General features: G+C 38.9%; 1 protein-coding gene and 1 long non-coding RNA gene across 3 annotated transcripts in view; both read left to right on the top strand.

The window, feature by feature from the left end:
* The window catches only part of LOC134572638 (uncharacterized), a 454,902-nt gene that overhangs the window by 105,720 nt on the left and 328,333 nt on the right, over positions 1-20,849 (top strand). The window lies entirely within an intron of this gene.
* The window catches only part of RELB (RELB proto-oncogene, NF-kB subunit), a 33,664-nt gene that overhangs the window by 7,536 nt on the left and 5,279 nt on the right, over positions 1-20,849 (top strand). Inside the window, exons 1-6 of one of the 2 annotated variants that reach the window (XM_063431696.1) lie at positions 4,466-4,714; positions 6,698-7,023; positions 12,303-12,463; positions 17,278-17,369; positions 18,050-18,181; positions 18,585-18,689. In XM_063431696.1, coding sequence (XP_063287766.1) covers positions 6,706-7,023; positions 12,303-12,463; positions 17,278-17,369; positions 18,050-18,181; positions 18,585-18,689 — 808 coding nt within the window. In that variant the 5' untranslated portion in view covers positions 4,466-4,714; positions 6,698-6,705. Of the gene's footprint in view, positions 1-4,465; positions 4,715-6,697; positions 7,024-12,302; positions 12,464-17,277; positions 17,370-18,049; positions 18,182-18,584; positions 18,690-20,849 lie in introns of those variants that run through there. The other variant, XM_063431695.1, reaches the window with a different exon arrangement.

Here is a 20,849-nt window from a genome sequence, read left to right as displayed (position 1 = left end):
CATTTAATTATGCATTTGGAGTATATATAAAAACAGCTTTCAAAACTGCACTTCTCTTGTCTGCTCCCTTTGCAAGCCCTCCCCTTCTAATCCACCCAGACTTTCTGTGTCTGTCCAATCACAGAGTGCCCAGTGCAGCTCAATGAGAAGTCTTTGCAAGGCAGGTGCTCTGGGCAATTGCTGACTCTTGAATTTAGCTCCACTGAGATAACCAAACCAGGATGTAACAGGAAGCTGCTGTCTGATTGGCAGCCAGGTGGATGTAATAAGGTCATTTATAAATGTATCAATTTCTGTAGAAAAAAAAAGAGGTCACACTCTGAACACATAGAGCTGTTCAGCAAGCTAAAGTGCTTTGTGGGCCTGGAGTGTCCCTTTAATGAATTAACCCTGCATGTTTCCCTCCAGGTCCTGAATTGAGTAACCTACGGATATGAGATTCCACATGTGCCGTTGGTTAACCCCTTCACCACCTGATATCATGTTTACCCAGGCAACAAGTGTCTGCATCTATACCCAAAACCCCAACCTGATATACACTTTTTCCCCCCACAGTTTTAATAATTTGCACATAAGATAAATGAATATAGTACGCTTGGCTGTAAATCCATTATGTTTTAACTCTGTGTATTTCCTCTATCCATAAAACAAGGATCAGCAAAGTCATTTTATCATTAAATATTGTTCTCTGTGCATACTGACATGGTAATACATTTACAAATCACTTTATTGAATGTCTTTATTTTGCCCCTTTTCTTCAAATAATGTGTTAATGAAGGGTTTAAGTGTCAAATCAGAATACTGACCAGTGCTTTATATAATGGCACTCAGTGTGTCTCTTATGCAATACACATCTTGCAGAATTCTGTTCTCCACTCTCAGCTTTGTACTAGTGGATTGCCCTGTTCGTGTTGACAGCCGGAAGCTCTTATTCTCTTGCTTTGGGTTGAATTCAAAAATAGTTGGGGAAGTAAAACCCCAATTTATCCTCCTGGAAACAGAGCGTGTGAGAAAGGAACTGCTAAATATTTCACAACAGCATCAAAACGTGGTCAGCTGTGCAAATGATAACGCGCTCTTTGATATCACATAGTCCTATAAAAGGGATATGCAGACTGGTAGTGTTGTGTGTAACAGAAATTCTGAATAAGTTCTAAACATGAAACAGTCAGCAGGAACATTCCATTGTCTCCATGGTAACTGCTGCAACTTTAGAACTTTGACCTAGAACTGATCATTATTCACTGAGGGTATTCATTGAATTTTTGTTAAGACCTTACTGAGAAATTAATGACTAATGGTATCCTTTCTTTGGTTCCATTTAGAACTTGCAGGGTTATTCACAAAAGTGAGATGTGCTAGTAAATCCTAGGGAATTTCACAGTTAAAGGGACACTCCAGGCACCAAAACTACTGCACTCTTACCTCAAGGTGTTAAACCATTCTTGAACGTTTTAACCCCAAAGTTGCCTTCTTGCTGGTCTCCGTCTCCTTCCCTAGTGGCATCCGGCTTCAGCATTTTCACTTACAGGAAGAGGGGAGTGCCGCCAGGCAAAGGCGCCGCTGATTGGTTGACGATCTCAGCCAATCAGTGACTTCCCATTCACAAAAGTGGTACATATCTTTGCAAGCCAGTTTAGTGAATGGGGAGTCACTGGCTGAGAACAAGTAATTCACAATCCACCTGCCTGTTCACTGCTGCTGATTTGGGCACAGAAGGTCCTTAGGGAGTCTCGGAAAGACAGACAATAATACATTGTTCGTTTGTGTTATGGCGCAATCATTATCAATCATTCTAGGCTTAGTTGGATTTTTGGTATATTGCTTGGAAGACATTCTACCATTTAATTTAGCCGTATACCGGTGTACTTGGACACTGAATGCCTGGAGTCTTCCAGCAGCTGCTTCAAAGTATGAATATAATTATGGCTGCACGGAGAGTTTGGAGAATTTTTTTTTTATCCACATAGTTCACTACTGAGACTCAGTGACTAATTTTATATTTATGTAATTTATTACTTTTTTTGTTTTTGTTTTTCATACGTTTTAAATGCAGTGTTGCTTTTTATTGTTTGCCAGGTTCGATTTGTTTAGTTAGATTTTTATCTGTACTATGGTTTGCATGCTACAGCAATTATTTTATTCATAGCACCAGTTACGATTTTATTTTCTGCCCGGTGTCTGGGATTTAAACCATCTGTTATACAAAAGGGTGTGGCATTTCCAGTTATGTTTTGAACTCGTTCGATCTACAAAAATTTTAGTTTTCTAATTGTGTGTGTATATGTCTGCCTGAAGATTGTGCTTTCCTAACTGATCAAAATAAATATTAAAGGACCACTATATGGTCAGGAACACAAACATGTATTCCTGACCCTATATGGTTAAAACCACCATATAGCCCCACTGGAGCCCCTTGCCTCCCTAAATCTAGTAAAATCTTACTTTTTTCAAGTCTGGAGCTGTTTGCTTTGTCATTGTTTACTTTTTACCTGCCCTCTGCCTGCTGACATCATCAGAAGTGATAGCCTGATCCAACCACAATGCTTCCCCGTAGGAATGGCTGAGACTGACAAAGAGGCAGATCAGGGGCAGATGATTCAAACACAGCACTGGCCAATCAGCATCTCCGCATAGAGATGAATTGAATCAATGCATCTCTATGAGGAAAGTTCAGTGTCTGCATGCAGAGAGAGGAGACACTGCATGTTTGGATGCATTTTAGGCAGCCATGACCCAGGAAGGATCTCTAACAGCCATCTGAGGAGTGGCCAGTGAAGTTATCACTAGGCTGTAATGTAAACTCTCCATTTTCTCTGAAAAGACAGTGTTTATAGCAAAAAGCCTGAAGGTAATGATTCAACTCACCAGAACAAATTCATTAAGTTGTAGTTGTTCTGGTGACTATAGTGTCCCTTTAAGCATTAAGGCACGCTGGGAAGTGGAGCTTTGAGACATCTGTCAAGCCCTGAATTTTATATAAAAGTACAAAAATGAGTGCATCACAGAGCTCCATAGCAATAAAACTTACAGTAATGTGCAGTGTGTGCTGCTGAAGTCTACAACTGTGGGAGGGAAAACATATATTTTTAAGTGTATGTATTTGTGTGTGTGTGTGTGTGTGTGTGTGTGTGTATATATATATGTGTGTGTGTGTGTTTGTGTGTAAACCAAGGGGCTGCACTCACCTGAACATGCATAAATGGGGTACTGCTGGGGGCCAATTTATACAATACACAAGATCCAGCACACTCATCTATCTACTAAACAGCAACTTCAATGTTGACAGATTTAATTAGTGTTTTTAAAAACACCTAATATATGCAAAAATAGTGGGCGTTACATTATATGATCATACATTGCATAAGCCTGTTTAAAAAAAAAAAAAAAAAAAAAAACACAAATAACAACATTGAAGTTGCTGTTTAGTGGATAGGTGAGTGCGCTGGATCTTGTGTATTGTATAAATTGGCCCCCAGCAGTACCCCATTTATGCATGTTCAGGTGAGTGCAGCACCCTGGTTTCATATATATATATATAAATATTTGGGAGTCTAGCCAACCCCTCCCTGTCACAAGTGCCTCTTCCCAGGGCCCTATTTAGTCTTGTACTGCAGAGAGTCCCAGATGGAATTCCCCAGTAAGTGGGTTAATCTATTAAGAGCAGACATTAGGCTGTTAGAGTAGGACATGCCAAAGATGGGGTACATTGACGTTGTGGCAGGCTTATGCAATATATATATATATATATATATATATATATATATTATTATTTTATTTATTTTTTTAAGTATAATGGCACTCACCCTTGCTGACAAAATAGTATTTAGCTCAATGCCCTGGTGCTATCCCACGCTGGGTATATATGCGAAAATGTATATAGAAAGGATGCACTCTCTGGTCTTCCAAAGTTATAACATTTTTTTTCCATCAAATAGTGTGTAATAAGATGATCGACGTTTCGACCCATTCAGGTCTTCCTCAAGATCTTGACCCGAATGGGTCGAAACGTCGATCATCTTATTACACACTATTTGATGGAATAAAAATGTTATAACTTTGGAAGACCAGAGAGTGCATCCTTTTTATATACATTTTCACACATATATATATATATATATAATTATATAGAATTTTTCATTTTTTAATTTCTGTGGAGATCTTGGAAGAATAAAGTAATAGAGACTGATTAAATCACCAGGCCTAGCTCAGTTAACAGGCTCCCCCACGTTGGGATATGCTGTGGGACCTTTAGGAGGCACTGGGAAATGTCTTGACTTGAAACCCAGCACCATTCTCTGTACGTTCTGGCAGCACAGCCTGACACAAGGGGAAAATGCTCCCAGTCCCTCGCTAATGTATCCTTGTCAGCTGCTTGGTATGAGTACACATGCTCATAGTATAGATGGGAACTTTGATCCTATGCTTTCCCTCTGTACTGAAGATCTGGGGGCTGTAAACATGAGCCTTGCTGTCTGTATCGCTCCCTTGGACAAATGCTCGACACGCTTAGTATAACTCCTTCTCCTGATCTTTAGATTCTATAATGCGATGCGTAGATATGCTCACAGTTAGAATGTATCCCTGCTTTTAGCCTAAGACTCTGGCCTAGTTAGCTGGGAGCTTTAAAAGTAATCTCTGATCTCATTCACACACCAAGGAAAGTTGTGAGTCAACCAGCCGTCGCTGCTGCACTTACGTGGATCTCAAAAATGTAATGTATTCTGTGTGAGTCATGCTCCAGAAAATTAAAGTGTCTGTGTTTTATTCCACAACAAAAATCTGCAGGAGAGAGGGGAACAAATCTATAGAGCTGGATACATGTGCACTGCATTTAACTAGTTACAGTAATTATTTATTATTGCAGTGTTGGGGCTGCCATGACTGTTACAATTGTAGCACTCTTGCCTCCCACCTACCTACCTCCTATTTGTTTCTGCTTTGTCTGAGAAACATATCTGTGCTTCCCAAAGCAGGGCACAGACGCTGGTCTAAATGCCACCTTAATGGCAGATTGATGTATGCCAGAGGGTAGAATATTTACAGTGACTGCAGCACATTGCTATAGATTCTTTAGTTGTTCTACTAGAGAACCCTCTAGTGGAGGATTCCCCTGCTGTCACGTGTCAATCAGTTCTCAGAAGTCAATGCTGTCAGCGCCGAGAATTGATTGACAGGTGGGGATTAGTGACAATATTTTCTTGAGCTTTTTTTTTATAAAATGTATGCATTTTCTAGCAGTTTGGCCAGACAATGTAGATTTCAAACGTAATACAATTGAGAGGAACATGATACTTTGTTTTTACATATGACAGTTGTAAAGGATGTCTGTAATCCAATTTCTGCCCTGCCAAAACTTACCAGGCTGTTAATGTAAAGTGAAAATGTCTAGGACAAAAACAAAACTATTGCAACAGTGACAACTGAATCCCAAACTGTCTCTTTAGGCAAAATCTCCACGAGAATGGTTTGTGGAGACACGTTTAAATGGCTGAGCAGCTGTTAATAATCCTATGATGACCTTGGCTTAGGCTGGATTTAATTGGCTGACACAGCTACCAGAATGCAGTCAGGAACTCTGTAGACCATTTTCATGTGCTACATACTCCAGCAATCCAAGGCCCTATTTGTGAGCGTGTGTTGCCTATTGCTTAGTGGCTTTTGATCCTAGATGTTTCAATGTCACAATCAGCTTTTGCAACTCTATATTGGCACATATAGACCCGGGCAGCTCTAGCTTCAGGAAAGCTCTCAATGGGCTCTAGATCCGGGGCAGCTCTTGATGGGCTCTAGGTCCGGGGCAGCTCTCGATGGGCTCTAGGTCCGGGGCAGCTCTCGATGGGCTCTAGGTCCGGGGCAGCTCTCGATGGGCTCTAGGTCCGGGGCAGCTCTCGATGGGCTCTAGGTCCGGGGCAGCTCTCGATGGGCTCTAGGTCCGGGGTAGCTCTCGTGGGCTCTAGATCCGGGGCAGCTCTAGATTAGCAGGAACATGTTGGTTCTACATTGAATAGCTGTAACCTGTGGGTGTGACCAGTTAGCCAAATTCACTCAAAGTTGTCCACATGCCTTTAGCTATGTGGGGAAATGAAAAGATAGTGAAAAACGCAATGAGAATTATTTTATAAAACCATTAATCTGGCATTTTTCAGTGCAGCAGCCTAAAAAAAGAAGAAATCTACTTATGGGCTTCCATATGTGGATTTATGCCCATAGGTAATGCTCTGTGCTGATGGTGCCATGGCCATGGAGTAAATTTAGAATCCCTGCACACTTGCCCAGTTACAAATGGCTCCCTTGGGAAACGTGGACAGCAACGCAAAATGGGGTTGTTACTGGAAGAGTTAAGCTGGTTTGTGAATGGTATCAGAGTGGCTTATTGCAGTTTGAATAATAAGTGAGTTTTCCATATAAGATAAAGAAACCCAGAAAAAAGAGAGAGCACCTTGCAATAAGGGTATGCTGATTGTACTTGGTCCCTCCCTAGTCGTTAGCAAGGAGTCTGATCTACCTTTGGTACTTCCCCAATTAGAACCTCTTTGATAATTGTCACATGCTATGATACCTGAAAAATAGGGACTTTCTGCTGACTCCAAGTGTCTCCTGTTTCTGTTTGCACATTAAATGTGAGCTCATAACCCTGTAATGAGCTCTGCAACATTCTTTTAAAACTTACTTTTTTCTCCCTACTTTTTCTTAGATGATGTAATGGATTTAATCCATTCGGAATCCCAACCTGACAACCAGCTGCACTCCCCTGTGCTTGTTTCAAGAAATACGGAACATGCTAGCATTCTCGAAACAGTCACCGTCGCCTCTTGCATCCAACCTCGGGACTGCAGGCCGTCTGTGTGGCAACCACTGCAAGACCTCCCTCTACCACCTCCACCACCACCACAGCTGCTGATCACAGAACAGCCAAAGCAGAGAGGGATGCGATTTCGATACCAGTGTGAAGGAAGGTCCGCGGGGAGCATTCTGGGACAGCATAGCACCGATCAAAACAAAACTCTGCCGGCAATCGAGGTGACCACACATTAATTGCTTTGTTTTACTCACATACAGGAAGCTTGGTGTTCTTGGGAATCAAAAGTGAATTTTAAATTATATGTCAACATAGCCAGTCTCAAAATATAGCCAATATGGAAGATTTTTCCAATTTGCTATTTTGGCCTAACACTTGAAATTCTCTTTGAATTCTTGACAATTTACAGTTAAGTGAATAACCCTTTTTGTCAGTATAAAAGAAATATGAATTAATAGACTAAGTCAGTCTTAGCCATATGTATTTGTTTGCCTTTATTAAAATAGTGAAATGTGTCTGCTAGAAAGGATTACGTTGAGCTGAGGAGATAAAAATGGATATCACTTCCTGAATAAATCCACTTTGAGTAAATAGTTTTACCTGTTTATAGGTTTGTATCTATTTCACTACATACAGGTTAGAATGTCCGTCTTTTCCTTATTTACTCACCTCGGTTCAAGCAAGATTTATTAGGCAGTGGAGATATTTTATTGTGTGACAGGTATTCATTGTTGCATATTATTTATTAATAATCAATGTTACATTGGCTGGTTTCCGTTTTTCTGTTAAGGCATATTCAGTACATAGTTTTATGGTTGGTTTTTTTTTTTTTTTTTTAAACGAAGCATAAAAAACAAACAAAACTTAAAATAATGTAGTAGATATACCTCAAAGGAAATATGCTTGAAATGTGTTTTACGTGTTTTCTTTGGGGGCATATGAACTCTTGCCTTGCATTTATGTTGACATGTCCATAAAATTTACTCCTTTAAAAAACTATAACCCCCTTCTGCCTTTGATTTCCTTTCTGGCACAATTGAGATCCTTTTCAGTAAAACTATCATCGATGCTGGAATCTACCACCCGCCTAGCTCTCCGGTGCACTCCCTTTCTGACATAGCCCAACTACTAAGTGATACTGTAACTCAAAACCAAAAAAGTAACTGTTGGTTTTTGGAGATTTCAATATTGATTGGCTGAATCCTAAAAATAATTATGTCATGTACATAATAATCATGTACGCTGTTTAAGACTTTGCAGCTAACACAATTTCCTCCCCAACTCACATTAATATTAAAAGCCAGAACCATACCTTGCTCGATTGGATTCTCTCCAGTTGTCCTGACAGAATCCAGGAGGCGGGCGTTCTCCCTAACAGTTTCAGTGACCACTGTCTAGTGTACAGCATACGCAAAATAAAGGCCACTAAATCCCCTCCCAAGATTATAATCACCAGGTCTTTCAAAAAAATGAATCTTGAATCCTTTTTAAATGATCTCAAGAGCATACCATGATACAGATTAGGTCTAATCCCAGATCTAGACTCTGCGATTGCATTTTATGGAGTCTGAGCTCTTGCTTGTTTGGTATTTGCATGACCCCTCTGCGTAAAGTGTGACTAAAAGGGACACACCTGCCCTGGGTTACAGCTGACCTCATTCAAATGAACCAGTTTAGAGATTCACTGTGGTCAAAATTCAAGCGTACTGTACTTACAGACAATGGCGAAATGCATGCACAAAACAAAATAAAAATGGCAAAGGCCCAATATTTCAGTGAAAATTTTAACAACAACGTATCAAAGCCAAGGAACTTCTGGAAAATCATAAATAGCATACAAACACCCACAATCTACTCCCAACCCTCCACTGTCAAAATGGACAACCAAACACTGCAACACCCCCTAGATGTAGCAAATGCCTTTAATAATTATTTTGTTGTATGTGCTACCACTCTGGTTGCTACGATAACAAATTAAACTCATTTTTAGACTGCAAATAAAGATCAGGCCCTGCCAAATCTTCAAAATCCTCATATAGAGAAATTAAATTTTAGACCTGTGCCTGTTAGTGTCATTAATAAACATCTTAATAATTTAAAAATGAAAAACCAGTGTGGACCAGATCAAATCCCAGCGATGTTGCTGAAGCTCAGTGCGCTAGCAATTCCTAAACCTGTCACTACCCTTATCAATGAATCCTTGGTGTCAGAATACATACCCAAACTTTGGAAGACTGCAAAAGTTGTATCGATCCATAAAACTGGTGACAATACTTTGGTATCTAACTATTGCCCGATATCATTGCTCCCTGTATTGTCAAAAATCTTGGAAAAATGCGTCAACACGCAACTATGTGAATATTATCAACGGTCAAATTAACTGACCCCTGATCAATCTGGCTTTCGTCCAAATCACTCAACTTCAACTGCCCTCTTAAAAGTTTGCAATGACATCCAAATTGGCATGGAACAAGGAGACTTAACTGGAGCTATTTTCCTTGATTTTGCCAATGCCTTTAACACAGTAGACCATGGCATTCTTTTGCAAAAGCTTAAAAACTCAGGCATTGGTGATCGTCCGCTAACCTGGTTTCGATCGTATGTTTCAGACCAATTGCAATAAGTGTCCATTTCTGATAGCGCTTCCCTCCCTCTTCCAGTCACGTGTGGATCCGTCATTCTGTCTCCTGGGTCTGTCCCTGCGTCCATCCGTCAGTGGGGTTGGTCTAGATTATTCTGTATCATGCTATCCCAGTTAGTTTTGTCCTGCAGATCGGGTATATATTTATAGTTTGTTTATTGTATCCTATTGTAACAATGCAATGTTTTGTGGACCCAGGGCATACTTGAAAAACGAGAGAAATCTCAATGTATTCATCCTGGTAAAATATATATAAATAAATAAATATTGCTGCAGATCCAATACCTGCACCTATTGCAAGCTACTCCCCTCCCCCTCAAATACCTTCTGTGGCTGTCCAATCACAGACTGAGCTGTATTATAACGAAAAGTGTTTTCAAGGCAAGTGCTCTAGGTAATTTGGCCTGAATGCTTAAAGGAAAAGTATCATAAGACATAAAAACATTGAAAAGTTGTACTATTAAGCAACTTGTTCTACTTTACAAAAAAATAAATGTATTATTTGTTTTAAAGACAAAGTGTATATACAAACCAGGATAATAATCCAAGCAAAACATATGAGTTCTGGGCTGCCTTAGCCACGTGGGCTGAAGTTGCAACTTGTCCCCAACACACAATAAAAAAAAATATCTCTGGATGTGCTGCGTTTCAATCCACACTTTGGGTCTCTACAAAAAAGATGTTTATCCCCAGGACCAGTTCCATTCATCACATTAGATGAGTGAAACTGCTCAGTAAACGGAGCGCAGACACACTGCAGCTGCTATCAGATTAAAAACAGCCGAGTTCACATTTTTGTGAAATTTTCTGTTTACAGATATCCGCAGAGCACGCCAGTGGTTTATTTCTCTGGGGAGGAAAGAGATCTCAGTCCAAGTTGAGCTTGTGGCATGTAACTTGGATAAATCTGAAACTGTCAGTCCTGAACAGAGAGATAGCTGGCAGCTCTGTCAGGCTGGTTATAGCTGCAGCGATTTTTTTGAGAAACTGTCAATGAAAGTTTTTTTTTTTTTTTTTTTTACTGCTCAGTACAAAGCAATAAAGTTAAGACAAAAGTTAACATGACAGTAAAATGTGCAAGTAAATATAGAAATAATGTTTTTTTTCAAAGTGAATGTTTGTCTAGAATGAAACAAGCAGCGCAAGCAGAAACCATTGCCAGAAAGGGAGGTTGCTTGGGTTAAAACCAAAGAAAAAAAGTTACCTGCGCTCTTTCCCAAATCCCTATGTATATTTAAACAAATTAAGGTTATTTAGTTATCTTGATTTGCCAGAGTGGCCTCTTGTTTACCATGCTTCCTAGGTGATCTGACTAGCACTATAACAGACCAGCATGTGGCTTTAATTTGGCACAGGATGGAAACACTGGGTTAATAATGGTAGGCATCTTGGAGGAGCAACCATCATAACCATCAATATGGGCATTCTGCTTGCAGACTCACAGGACATTTCTGCACATAAGCATTCTTCACAACCACCTACGTAATTAAATTTGTGATCCATTGTGTAATGCAAGTGCATGCCAAACAATTTAATTAGATTTTTTTTTTAGACCAACCTGTGATTACAGACGGTTATTTACTAAAGCTTGGACCTGGGAGTTTAGTTTCTTTAGGCAAAACAATCAAATTGGACACATTCTCCAAGTCTGCTATCCTTTCAGCTCAGCTATTTTGACCTAAAATTGCTCATTCCTGGTCAGTTATCTGGAATTGCCAGTTTAATTTAAGGACCGCTATAGTGTCAGGAACACAAACATGTATTCCTGACACTATAGTGGTAAAATAACTATTTAGGTATCCGTTCTCCCTTTGAAATGCTGATTTTAATCACCTTTTTTCTCTGGCCGCTCCGCCTTGATAGTTGATCATCTCAGCCGATCCAATGCTTTCTCACAAGAAAGCATTGGGAGGCTATTGTGCATGTGCAGCAAAATGCTGTTTTGACATTACATTCATTCCTATAAACCTGCAATTTCCAGGTGAGCCCTGGTGGGTTCCCATCTACAGTCAGAAGCAAATTCTCTCCATTCAATTGCAAAATCACCCAAATTACCTGCTACTTGTTAATATGCTGAACTTAGTAAGGCTCGTTTTAGTAACTCATTAACACATACAGGGTTATACGCTTAAGTCAGGAATTCTCGATTTATTATATATTTTTAATTTTTATTCATTTTACTTTAATTTTTAGGCCAAAGAAGATGAACTGGAAACGTGGCTAACCTGGAGAATTTTTCCAGTTTGCCCGTTTTAGACAAAATGTGATGGTTAGTCCATAATTTTCATAAAGCTTAATAGAAAACGTTTATATTATAGTCATTGATTTGAAAAAAAAAATACAATTTGGCTGCTAGGAATCGTGTTGAGCAGGTGAGATAATTTAATTCCTCGGCACAAATTAATCCCCAAATAGCCAAAGTAAAAAAACAAAACAAACCAAAGCAGTTCACATGTTGTGGATTTTTTGGTACTTTTTGGCTGTCTTAAAGTCATGTGAGCCCTTAACAGCAAATACAAGTTTCACAGCCCCTGATTCAATGTGTGTTCTATAAAAACACCTGTTACGGTGTACAGTGCCACTCCTTAACGGACAGCATATTTTCATATATAAATTAGTCTTGAGCGACATTCTAGTCATTTTCCTGTTACTATGTAACTCTTCCCAAGGTGCTGATGGCCCGTGCTATGATGTGGTTGGTGTATGTTAAGACTGGTTCCATGTTGTTGTCTAGATAAAAACTAAGTATTTTAAAAGTTAGTGGAAAGCACCTGAAATCCCTGGGATGTCACACCCATTACCTGTTAATAGATTTGTCCTTTACCCTTTCTCCCCTCCTACTTGTGTCTTCTTGTACAGCTGCGTAACTGTGAGAATATCTCTGAAGTGTGTGTCAGAGCTTGCCTTGTGTGGAAAGACCATCCTCACCGGGTTCACCCGCACGGCCTTGTGGGTAAGGACTGTCACGATGGCATCTGTGAGGTCACTTTGCATCCTAAGGAAGGGGAGACACAGCACAGGTGAGCATTTAATTAAAATGCTTGGACAAACTCACACATTCCATTGGAACCAGACTAGAAGCTTTTTTACACAGGTCTTTAACCCCTTAGTGACTGAGATTATTCTGAAATACAGTGCATTCACGATTCAGGCCTTTTTACACGTTTGTTATGTGTTATTGTTTTTTTAAAGGACAGATGGAATTTTCTTCAGATGTACAAAACTAACATTACATATGAATAAAATATTAAACAAAAAACAATACATTTTTCATAGTAATGCTATGCTTAGATTAGTTTCAACACAACAAGGGAAGGTGTATACATTAAAAAAAAAATTAAGTTATTCCTGGTTGGTAAAATCCCTCATATGTCCAGGGTTTCAGTTATTTTTTGTAAATTCTAGGACAAATATTGCAAGGAGTAAATCATGATTTAAAGCTAAACCTGTGCAAAACTTGGTCTACGGAGACTATACCTTAAGCAGCAGTTACAAAATCCAAAACTGGTAATGCAAAATCATTTATTTATAGACATAAGACACCCCCAGGGTATTTAACTAAGAACAGTTTGACACTTTTCATGTGACCACCTTTACTAAACATTCTATATTAATATATTATTTTACATATGTTTCATTTCTACAGGTCCTAATACTGTGGGCCCTAATACTGTAAAGACCCTACATACATTCACATTCATATTGAATTTTTAAATTAAAGGGTTTATTAAAGGTTTTCAAAAAAACAAAAGAGGTAGTGATATCTCTTTTGTTGTTAGTGATGAAGCAAGTTCACCAACAGAGCTTAGGAACGCTAAACAAAACTGTATTCCAAAACAAAAAACCTTTTTCACTTGCCTGATTCCATCGCTGAGGTCCCTTGGTGCTGGATAGCTGTGCCCTTCCTCTGAAATCCGCAATGGAGATAACCTAATACGCGTGTGCGCCGAGCACTCATTATCTCTCCCTTATAGTAAAACATTGAATCAGTGCTTTCCTATGGGGATTGTCAAGACGCGGGACGTCCTCATGCAAAGCGTGAGGACATCCAGCATCATTTCACAGAGTTAAACTCCATGAAATGCCAGGAAGTGCCTCTATTAGCTGTCTGGGAGACCACCACAACAGACAGTCTTAACTCTCCAGTGTAAACATTGTAGTTTATCTAATACTGCAATGTTTTAGATTGGAGGAGTAAGGAGACAGGGTCACTGCACCCAGACCACTTCAATGAGATGGAGTAGTTTGGGTGCCTAAAGTGTCCCGTAAATAAAACTCATACTTATAGGGCAGAAATGCCTCGCCAAAGAAAACGTTTGTCTATATAAAGGAGGAAAAAAAAGAAGAAGAAAAAAAAAAAAGTGGAGGAAAAGGGGGAGAGGTTAAACCACAAATCGCCCAGCAGGTGATTCACTTCTGAAAATGGACATACAGATTTAATTTTAATAATGGGTTTCACAGCCCTGTGTGTCTACTACTTAAAAAAGCATACAGCAGTGCAGCAATACCCACACGTATACCTGTGCCATATTTGTAGTGTACCGCATGGGGTTTATTCATTGAAACCTGAATTGTAGCAAAATAACACCTGAATGATAAAATTCAGCACAAGTAGCCAAGCCGTGGCCCACAGCGGAGAAATCTCGAAACCAGCAATTCCAGTCTAAAATGTGACCGTGTGTCTTATTTCAGTTTGCTACAGTTCAGAGTTTAGTAAATAGACCTCTGTGGTTGGAAAGGAATTCAAAGGGAATTTAAAATGTTAATCTGTGATAACCAAACTGTAAAAAGTCTCCTATTTGGGTCTAAAATGGGAAATCTAGTATGAATGTACTTTAATTGAATCCTGCTAGTTTGAACTACTCTGATTAAACGACAAAAGAGAAACAAATATAGATGGCTTTTTTTTTTCTGCGTGATAAGGGCATAGTGATACAGAAACAAAAAAATAAATGTTCAATTCATGCAATGTAACCACCCGCCCCTCACATTCTTTCACATGCAGAAAGGTGACGAAATAGTCACACGCACATCTCAAATCACCAGAAAATGAATTCATGAGAAGTGGCAGCAGTGGTTCCCATTCACTCTTGCTGACTGTTTTTGTTATTTCACTGAGTGGGATGCCTTTTGTAGCTGTTCATTCAGTTTAGTTAGAATAAACTTAGAGGATTCTGGGAAACCTAACATTGTCCAGAATTCCAGTCGGGGACTCCCAATGGCACAAAGAGGGCTTATAAAAGAGAGACCCTTCCTAAATGTATCATGGAGATGGTACATTGTAAAAAAAGAATTTGAACATAAAAAAATAAAGATATTCTATATGTACATACACAAGGTCTGTCCGCAAAGTACCCAGCCATGTAAAATAATAATAATAACAAAGTATTTAACCGTGAAATGCACATTCAGATTACTTTGGTTTTCAAGTACGTCCTGGGGATGTTTCCTTAGCCCAACATCCAGGGGTTGTTACTATCACCCAATTTAATGGTACTCATTTTATCTACCTCAGAAAATAAAAATTAGACATTTATTGAAGAAGATTCAAGAAACATTGTACATAGGACATTGACGCCTCAGTCCCCTTCAAAGTAGGCACATTGGGACCTTACACGGTTCTCCCAGTGTCTCTTCCACTGTTCAAAACACTCTGTGAAATCCTTTGTTGGAATCGCCATCAGCTGCCTCGTCGTATTTACCCAAATCTCATCGATGGTCTGAAATCTCTTCCCTTTCAAAGGTGATTTTAGTTTTGGACAAAAAACAAAAGTTGCAGGGCGTTATATTATTCAACAGGTTCTCGACCATCTTTGAGGCGTTTGTACCACACTTTTATTTGTGCTGCACTCGTTGCAGTGTAATGCCTTCTGAATCATCGAAATAGTTTCCGCGGAGGAATGTTCAAGCTTAGCGCAAACTTTTATGCAGATTAATTGCTAGAATTGCTCATTCACTTTGAATGTGATGGCCACACAGTACACATGCTCAATTGTACCACTTTGCATATCCTTAACCCCTTAACGCCGTTACGGCGTGCTATGCCGTCACGGGTTAAGTGGGCTTTAAAGCCGTTATGACGGCATAGCACGCCGTAACGGCTTGCAGCCCCAGGAGGTAAGATGTACTTACCTCCGCCGCGATCCGCTTCGGGAGGACTGCCTCACAGCCCAGGCAGCCCTCCCACGGCAAATCAGGCCCCCGGGGGCCATGTGATCGCTCTCAAAGAGCGATCACATGGCCCCCTACAGTATTATGACATTCACAGTTAAAATGTCAGACGGAAATGCAAATTTAAAAAAAAATCTTATTTTCTCACATTTTTTTTACTTTTATTCATAATAAATGATGTTCCATATATGAATAGTTAATGATAGATTAAAGCCCTGTTTCTCCTGAACAAAATGATATATAATAAGTGTGGGTGCATATAATTTGAAAGGGGGGAACTACGGGTGAACAGACATATAGCGCAAATTCCAGTTTTTGTTTACGTTTTGTTTTGATCAGAACGTGCACTATTGACTCCGTCCTGAAGGGGTTAAGGACCAAACTTCTGGAATAAAAGGGAATCATGACATGTCACACATGTCATGTGTCCTTAAGGGGTTAAAAAAAAACTATAGCAACTAGTGGGCTGCAATAAAGACACACATACAGAACCCCATACCACAAATATGCTTAAAATGGAAAAATACAACGTACAGGAACTTCAACAAAACACTTACTGCTGCTCAGAAAGGACTTTTAAATCTTATCGTTTCATATATTGTCTTGGAGGAAACTTGAATCCGCTCACTTTGTTGAATTTCTTTGTTGTATTTTTTCCATTCTGTGCATTTAATGATTCATTGTATTTTCTGTATGGGATTCTGTGTGTATCTTTATACTGTACTCTGGGCACTCTATTGTAGTAAAGATCACCCATTTAGTTTAGTATACAATGCTCTGCACTGCATTGTGTGATATATTTTTGGATATTTGGGCTGCCAGATTTTATTTACTTAGCTTTTGCCGAATGTGGACTTGAGATGTGGCTTGAGCCAGCCTGTGACTTAGGGGGTAATTCAGGAATCATTGCATTATCACATTGGAAAAGTGAATCGAAAATGTAATTGCAAGGTCTAGGTGAAAATGGGAGAATTACACCCTACTCACAACTGTAGTCACAACTCCTATTTCAGCCCATGTTTGAAAATTTGGTTTTCAGTTTACTAGAGGCTGGTGTTAAGTGTTCAAGCCCCAGGATATCCATTACTTCCTGACTGTTGATATGAGTAATTGAGCTGATTCTCTGATTCTGAGTTTGCCTCCCAGAGAGTACGTTCATGGACTGGTCAAAGAAAGTGTCTTCCTGCTGGGTAGTCCGGATTCTGACTGAGTCATCTGACTCTCCTTTAATCACACATCTATACTTACAGTCCTAGCTAGGAGTCTGGCTTTAGCTCAACACTGCCTCCTACAGCTAATGAGCTCACACTAGAAGGCAACTTTTATAGGCTGAAAGGTACAATGCTCACTGTTTGCACCTACAATCCCATAATTATTATAATTAGCTGTAGTTACTCATTAAACTGGTAAATGTGGAGATTTCACATGGAACTGCAAATTTTAGGCTAGAATAGCTGTGTTGGAAAACCAAGTAAAATGAAGAATTTTTCCAGCTCAGCTACTCTGGTCTATTATTTGCAATTTCCTTGCTGTTCTCCTCAATGTTCTGTTTGATGAATACACCTGAGAGAGTACACAATGTGATAAAAGCCATAGAGAGTGACAGTGTATACTGTATGCTTCCTGTGTTATGCCTAGTAACATTCTGTTATTTTGTGTCCAGTTTTAGTAACCTGGGAATTCAATGTGTGCGAAAGAAAGAGATCGAAACAGCTGTCCAGCAGAGATTAGGTCTCGGAATAGACCCGTACCATGGTGAGGAACTCACTTAGTGCTTACGTACGCTAAGATAAGAAAGGAAGTAATTTATCCACAATAATGGGACTTGTTACAGAACCAACTTGGCGTTCTGGGAACATTCATTAACTGGCTTTGACAGCATCATTTACAGAATTGAAAATTCAAAGTGAATTTAAAATTTAAGGTAAAAGTTGTTGAAATTGAATCATTCTCTCAGTCAGTTATACTTTCCATTTTGACCCTTAAATTTGAAATTCACCTTGAATTGTCGCGTTGGTGAATAACCCATTTTTAGCACTGAGCTTGTATATTCTCATACTTTGGCTTCAATTTCAATATTTTTGGCTATGCTTTTTAAATAGTTTTAATATTTTTACTTACATTCTTTAAAATTATTTTAATTTATTTTTTTTTTAAATCTATCCTAAAAGAAAACATATCCATAAATTAAGAAATATTAAAATATTTCTCTAACTATTAACTCATGTTTAAAGTGTATCCAAAATATTAGATTTATTTGAAAAGCATATCCACCTTATTAAATTAAGGCCTTTGTTTTAACAAACATTATGTGTAGTTTGTAATTTATTCGCTGTGTTCAGTTGGTTGTTCAGTGTGTATTTTTTAGATATGTCTTTGGACAGTTGCTTGCTATGCAGATGTTTGATGTTTGCCGATCCTCTCCTCCCCCCCAGCTGGCATGTGGCGGCACCATGAAGAGGTGGACTTGAATGTCGTCCGACTCTGCTTCCAGGCCTCTTACTACGAACCAGGAGGACAGAGAAGGCTGATACCACCAGTGCTGTCTGAACCGGTCTATGATAAGAGTGAGTTTAACCCAGGAGCCCCATGTGGTACTACACGGTCACTGCGTTCCTCTGCCTTTACTATCCGCAGCCCACCCCGAATCCCGCTATTGCCAATATTCACTGCTTCCACTTTGTTCTGCTATACCAGGGAATACTTTGCATTCTACCTCTCCATATATCTACGTTTTCATCATTTAATTTATTTTTGCTGATGCTCCTTTTTATTGCCCCATCCATTTGCAGAAGCAATTTTTATGTTCCTGCTAACAATGCAGATATTTAAATCCTAAAAAGATATAAAGTTTATGTTTATGAATCCCATGCTTATGGATAGAGTCTGTTACTGGATACTTGCTTTCTTGTAATGTAGCAGGATTTGGAGAAAGCTGCTATTCTAAGTGTTTTGCTTGTTTTCTGTTAGAATCCACGAACACATCTGAGCTGAAGATTTGTCGGATGAACAAAGACTATGGTCACTGCGAAGGGGGCGAAGAAGTGTACATCCTGTGTGACAAGGTGCAGAAAGGTAAACGGTGCGGCGCAGAGATAAAAACCACTGATGTGAGCTCCGGACAAGTAGAAAATGCTTATCTTCCATGCAGAGTGGGTGGTGATCCTGTTGCTTTAGGAAAATATAATTTATAATATAAGCTGAGCTAACCAGCTCTTTAATTAAGCACATGAATGAAACATGACTCCTCCAGGCCAGTAGTATTTCTAGTGTAACTCTTCTACTTAAATAGACACTTAATCCACCGCAACCTCTACAGCTTACTATTGTGATTATGGTATCCTGGCAATTTTCAGAGAAAATACTCAGATCCGTTTGATTGGTTTATTGCAGAATAAACACTTGTTGCCTCCAATGGAGAGTCAATGCATGCTCTGAATAAGGACATTCCTTATTTAGAATTCATTCAATTTCTCCATTACATAATCTAACCTCTATTAATCAACAGAATGTATTTTTCAGATACTCGCTCTTGCCTTTAACCAATTATTGTAACAATTATTTCATAATTATTAAATCATTTTAAACATTGATCCAAAAATATTAAATTACGTAAATCATTTGGAAAGCTTATCCAAGAAGGTTAAATCGAGGCCAAAGTAAGAAAAGAAAACGACTTTTAAGCAAACTCCTAGAATTCAGTTTGTAACACTTTCACATCTGCCAGAGGTCCCATCGTATATAACCATAGGTGCAAGGATTCTCCCAGTGCTGTTCTTCTGAAGACAATCCTCCACAGTCTCTCAGACTTTGACTAGTGTCCAAATTTGGACATGTGATGAGCTGGATTTGGGTGCTGGTGATACCTCTGTCCTGACAAACCCCAAAGAAATGGTTGAGCTAGACAGGGACCAATACAAAGACACCTTGCATCATAACTACTAGAATAACCTACAATATTAACACAGTGTTACTTTGTCAATACTAAATATGGCCCCCTGCATTCTAAGGTGAAGAAGTTATTTTCATGTTTACTGGTGAGTATATTCTGATAAAATGTTGAAACATTACATTAAGGCCTTTTATAAAAAAAATTTGTAAATTATTTTTTTTTTTTTAAATCAAGATAATGCGGAGAGCTATTTACCTTGTAGTTAATTTGTATAGATCTATATAAGGATCAATGGAGTGTACAAATCACACTGCAATGTTAATTTTACTTGTGTTTGTATGGTGGGAGGGGGGCCGTTAAACCTTCAACCTTTTCATTACCAATGACATACATTGTATCATGATATCAATGACTTTGCTTAACCCTTAGTCGGGAAGGAATAAAGCACGTTTGGCACCGTTATGTCCAGGATGTGTGGCTCTGGTTTTTGCCAAGGGTAATAAATAAATAGTTTGCAATTCTAATATCCCCAGCTGTCCATAATCTCACATCCGTTATATATTTACTGTGTTACACAATATAGGAAGTTAAGATAAAGGACAAGTAACTGAGAATATCATAGTTTAATGTTCTACGTCTATTAGAAACTGAACTTTGCACTCCATGGAAAAACGGATATGACCAGCCCTTTTCTGATAGGACTTACATGATTAATACCATATAAATGTTTGTATTAAAGGTGAAATGTTGACAGCATTCAATGAATTGTTATTTATTCATTTTTGTGTTTTTGGTAAAGCCGGTCAATTCCTTCAGTCTTTAAGTATACCGTGCGTCTCTGTATAAATATAAAAATATATGTGTGTGTGACCTTACAGTGCAGGAATGACAATATCTGCATTGCATGGTTTCAATGTCTTTAGTGACGGTCACCCAGACAGCTGACTGAATTGGATTTGCTAAGATCATCAAGATTGATAATCTGCCATGGAGGCAGGACCAGCCAACAAGAGAGACATATTAATTAAAATACTTTTCTTATTGGTTACCTAAACGGTGACTATGACTATAGTGTTAGGAATAGATATTTGTGTTCCTAACATTAAACTGTTCCTTTAAAGGCAGCAGGGAGCTACTCATACCAACTTCAGGCAGTGGTATTACCCTAAGATTTAAGGAATCTTAGCCCTAACCCTATTAAAAAAACAAACACTTGAAATGTAAAAGTTTCATAACAGTGAAGTGACTACTAGAGATGAAATAAGGACACATCAGGGTTTATCCAAAACTCCTTGTTGACATTAAAGAAACACAAACATGTTTTCTCAACCCTAAATTTAGAT

Source organism: Pelobates fuscus, chromosome 9, assembly GCF_036172605.1.
Source record: "Pelobates fuscus isolate aPelFus1 chromosome 9, aPelFus1.pri, whole genome shotgun sequence".
NCBI lineage: Eukaryota > Metazoa > Chordata > Amphibia > Anura > Pelobatidae > Pelobates > Pelobates fuscus.
This window is presented reverse-complemented; position numbering and strand designations above follow the sequence as displayed.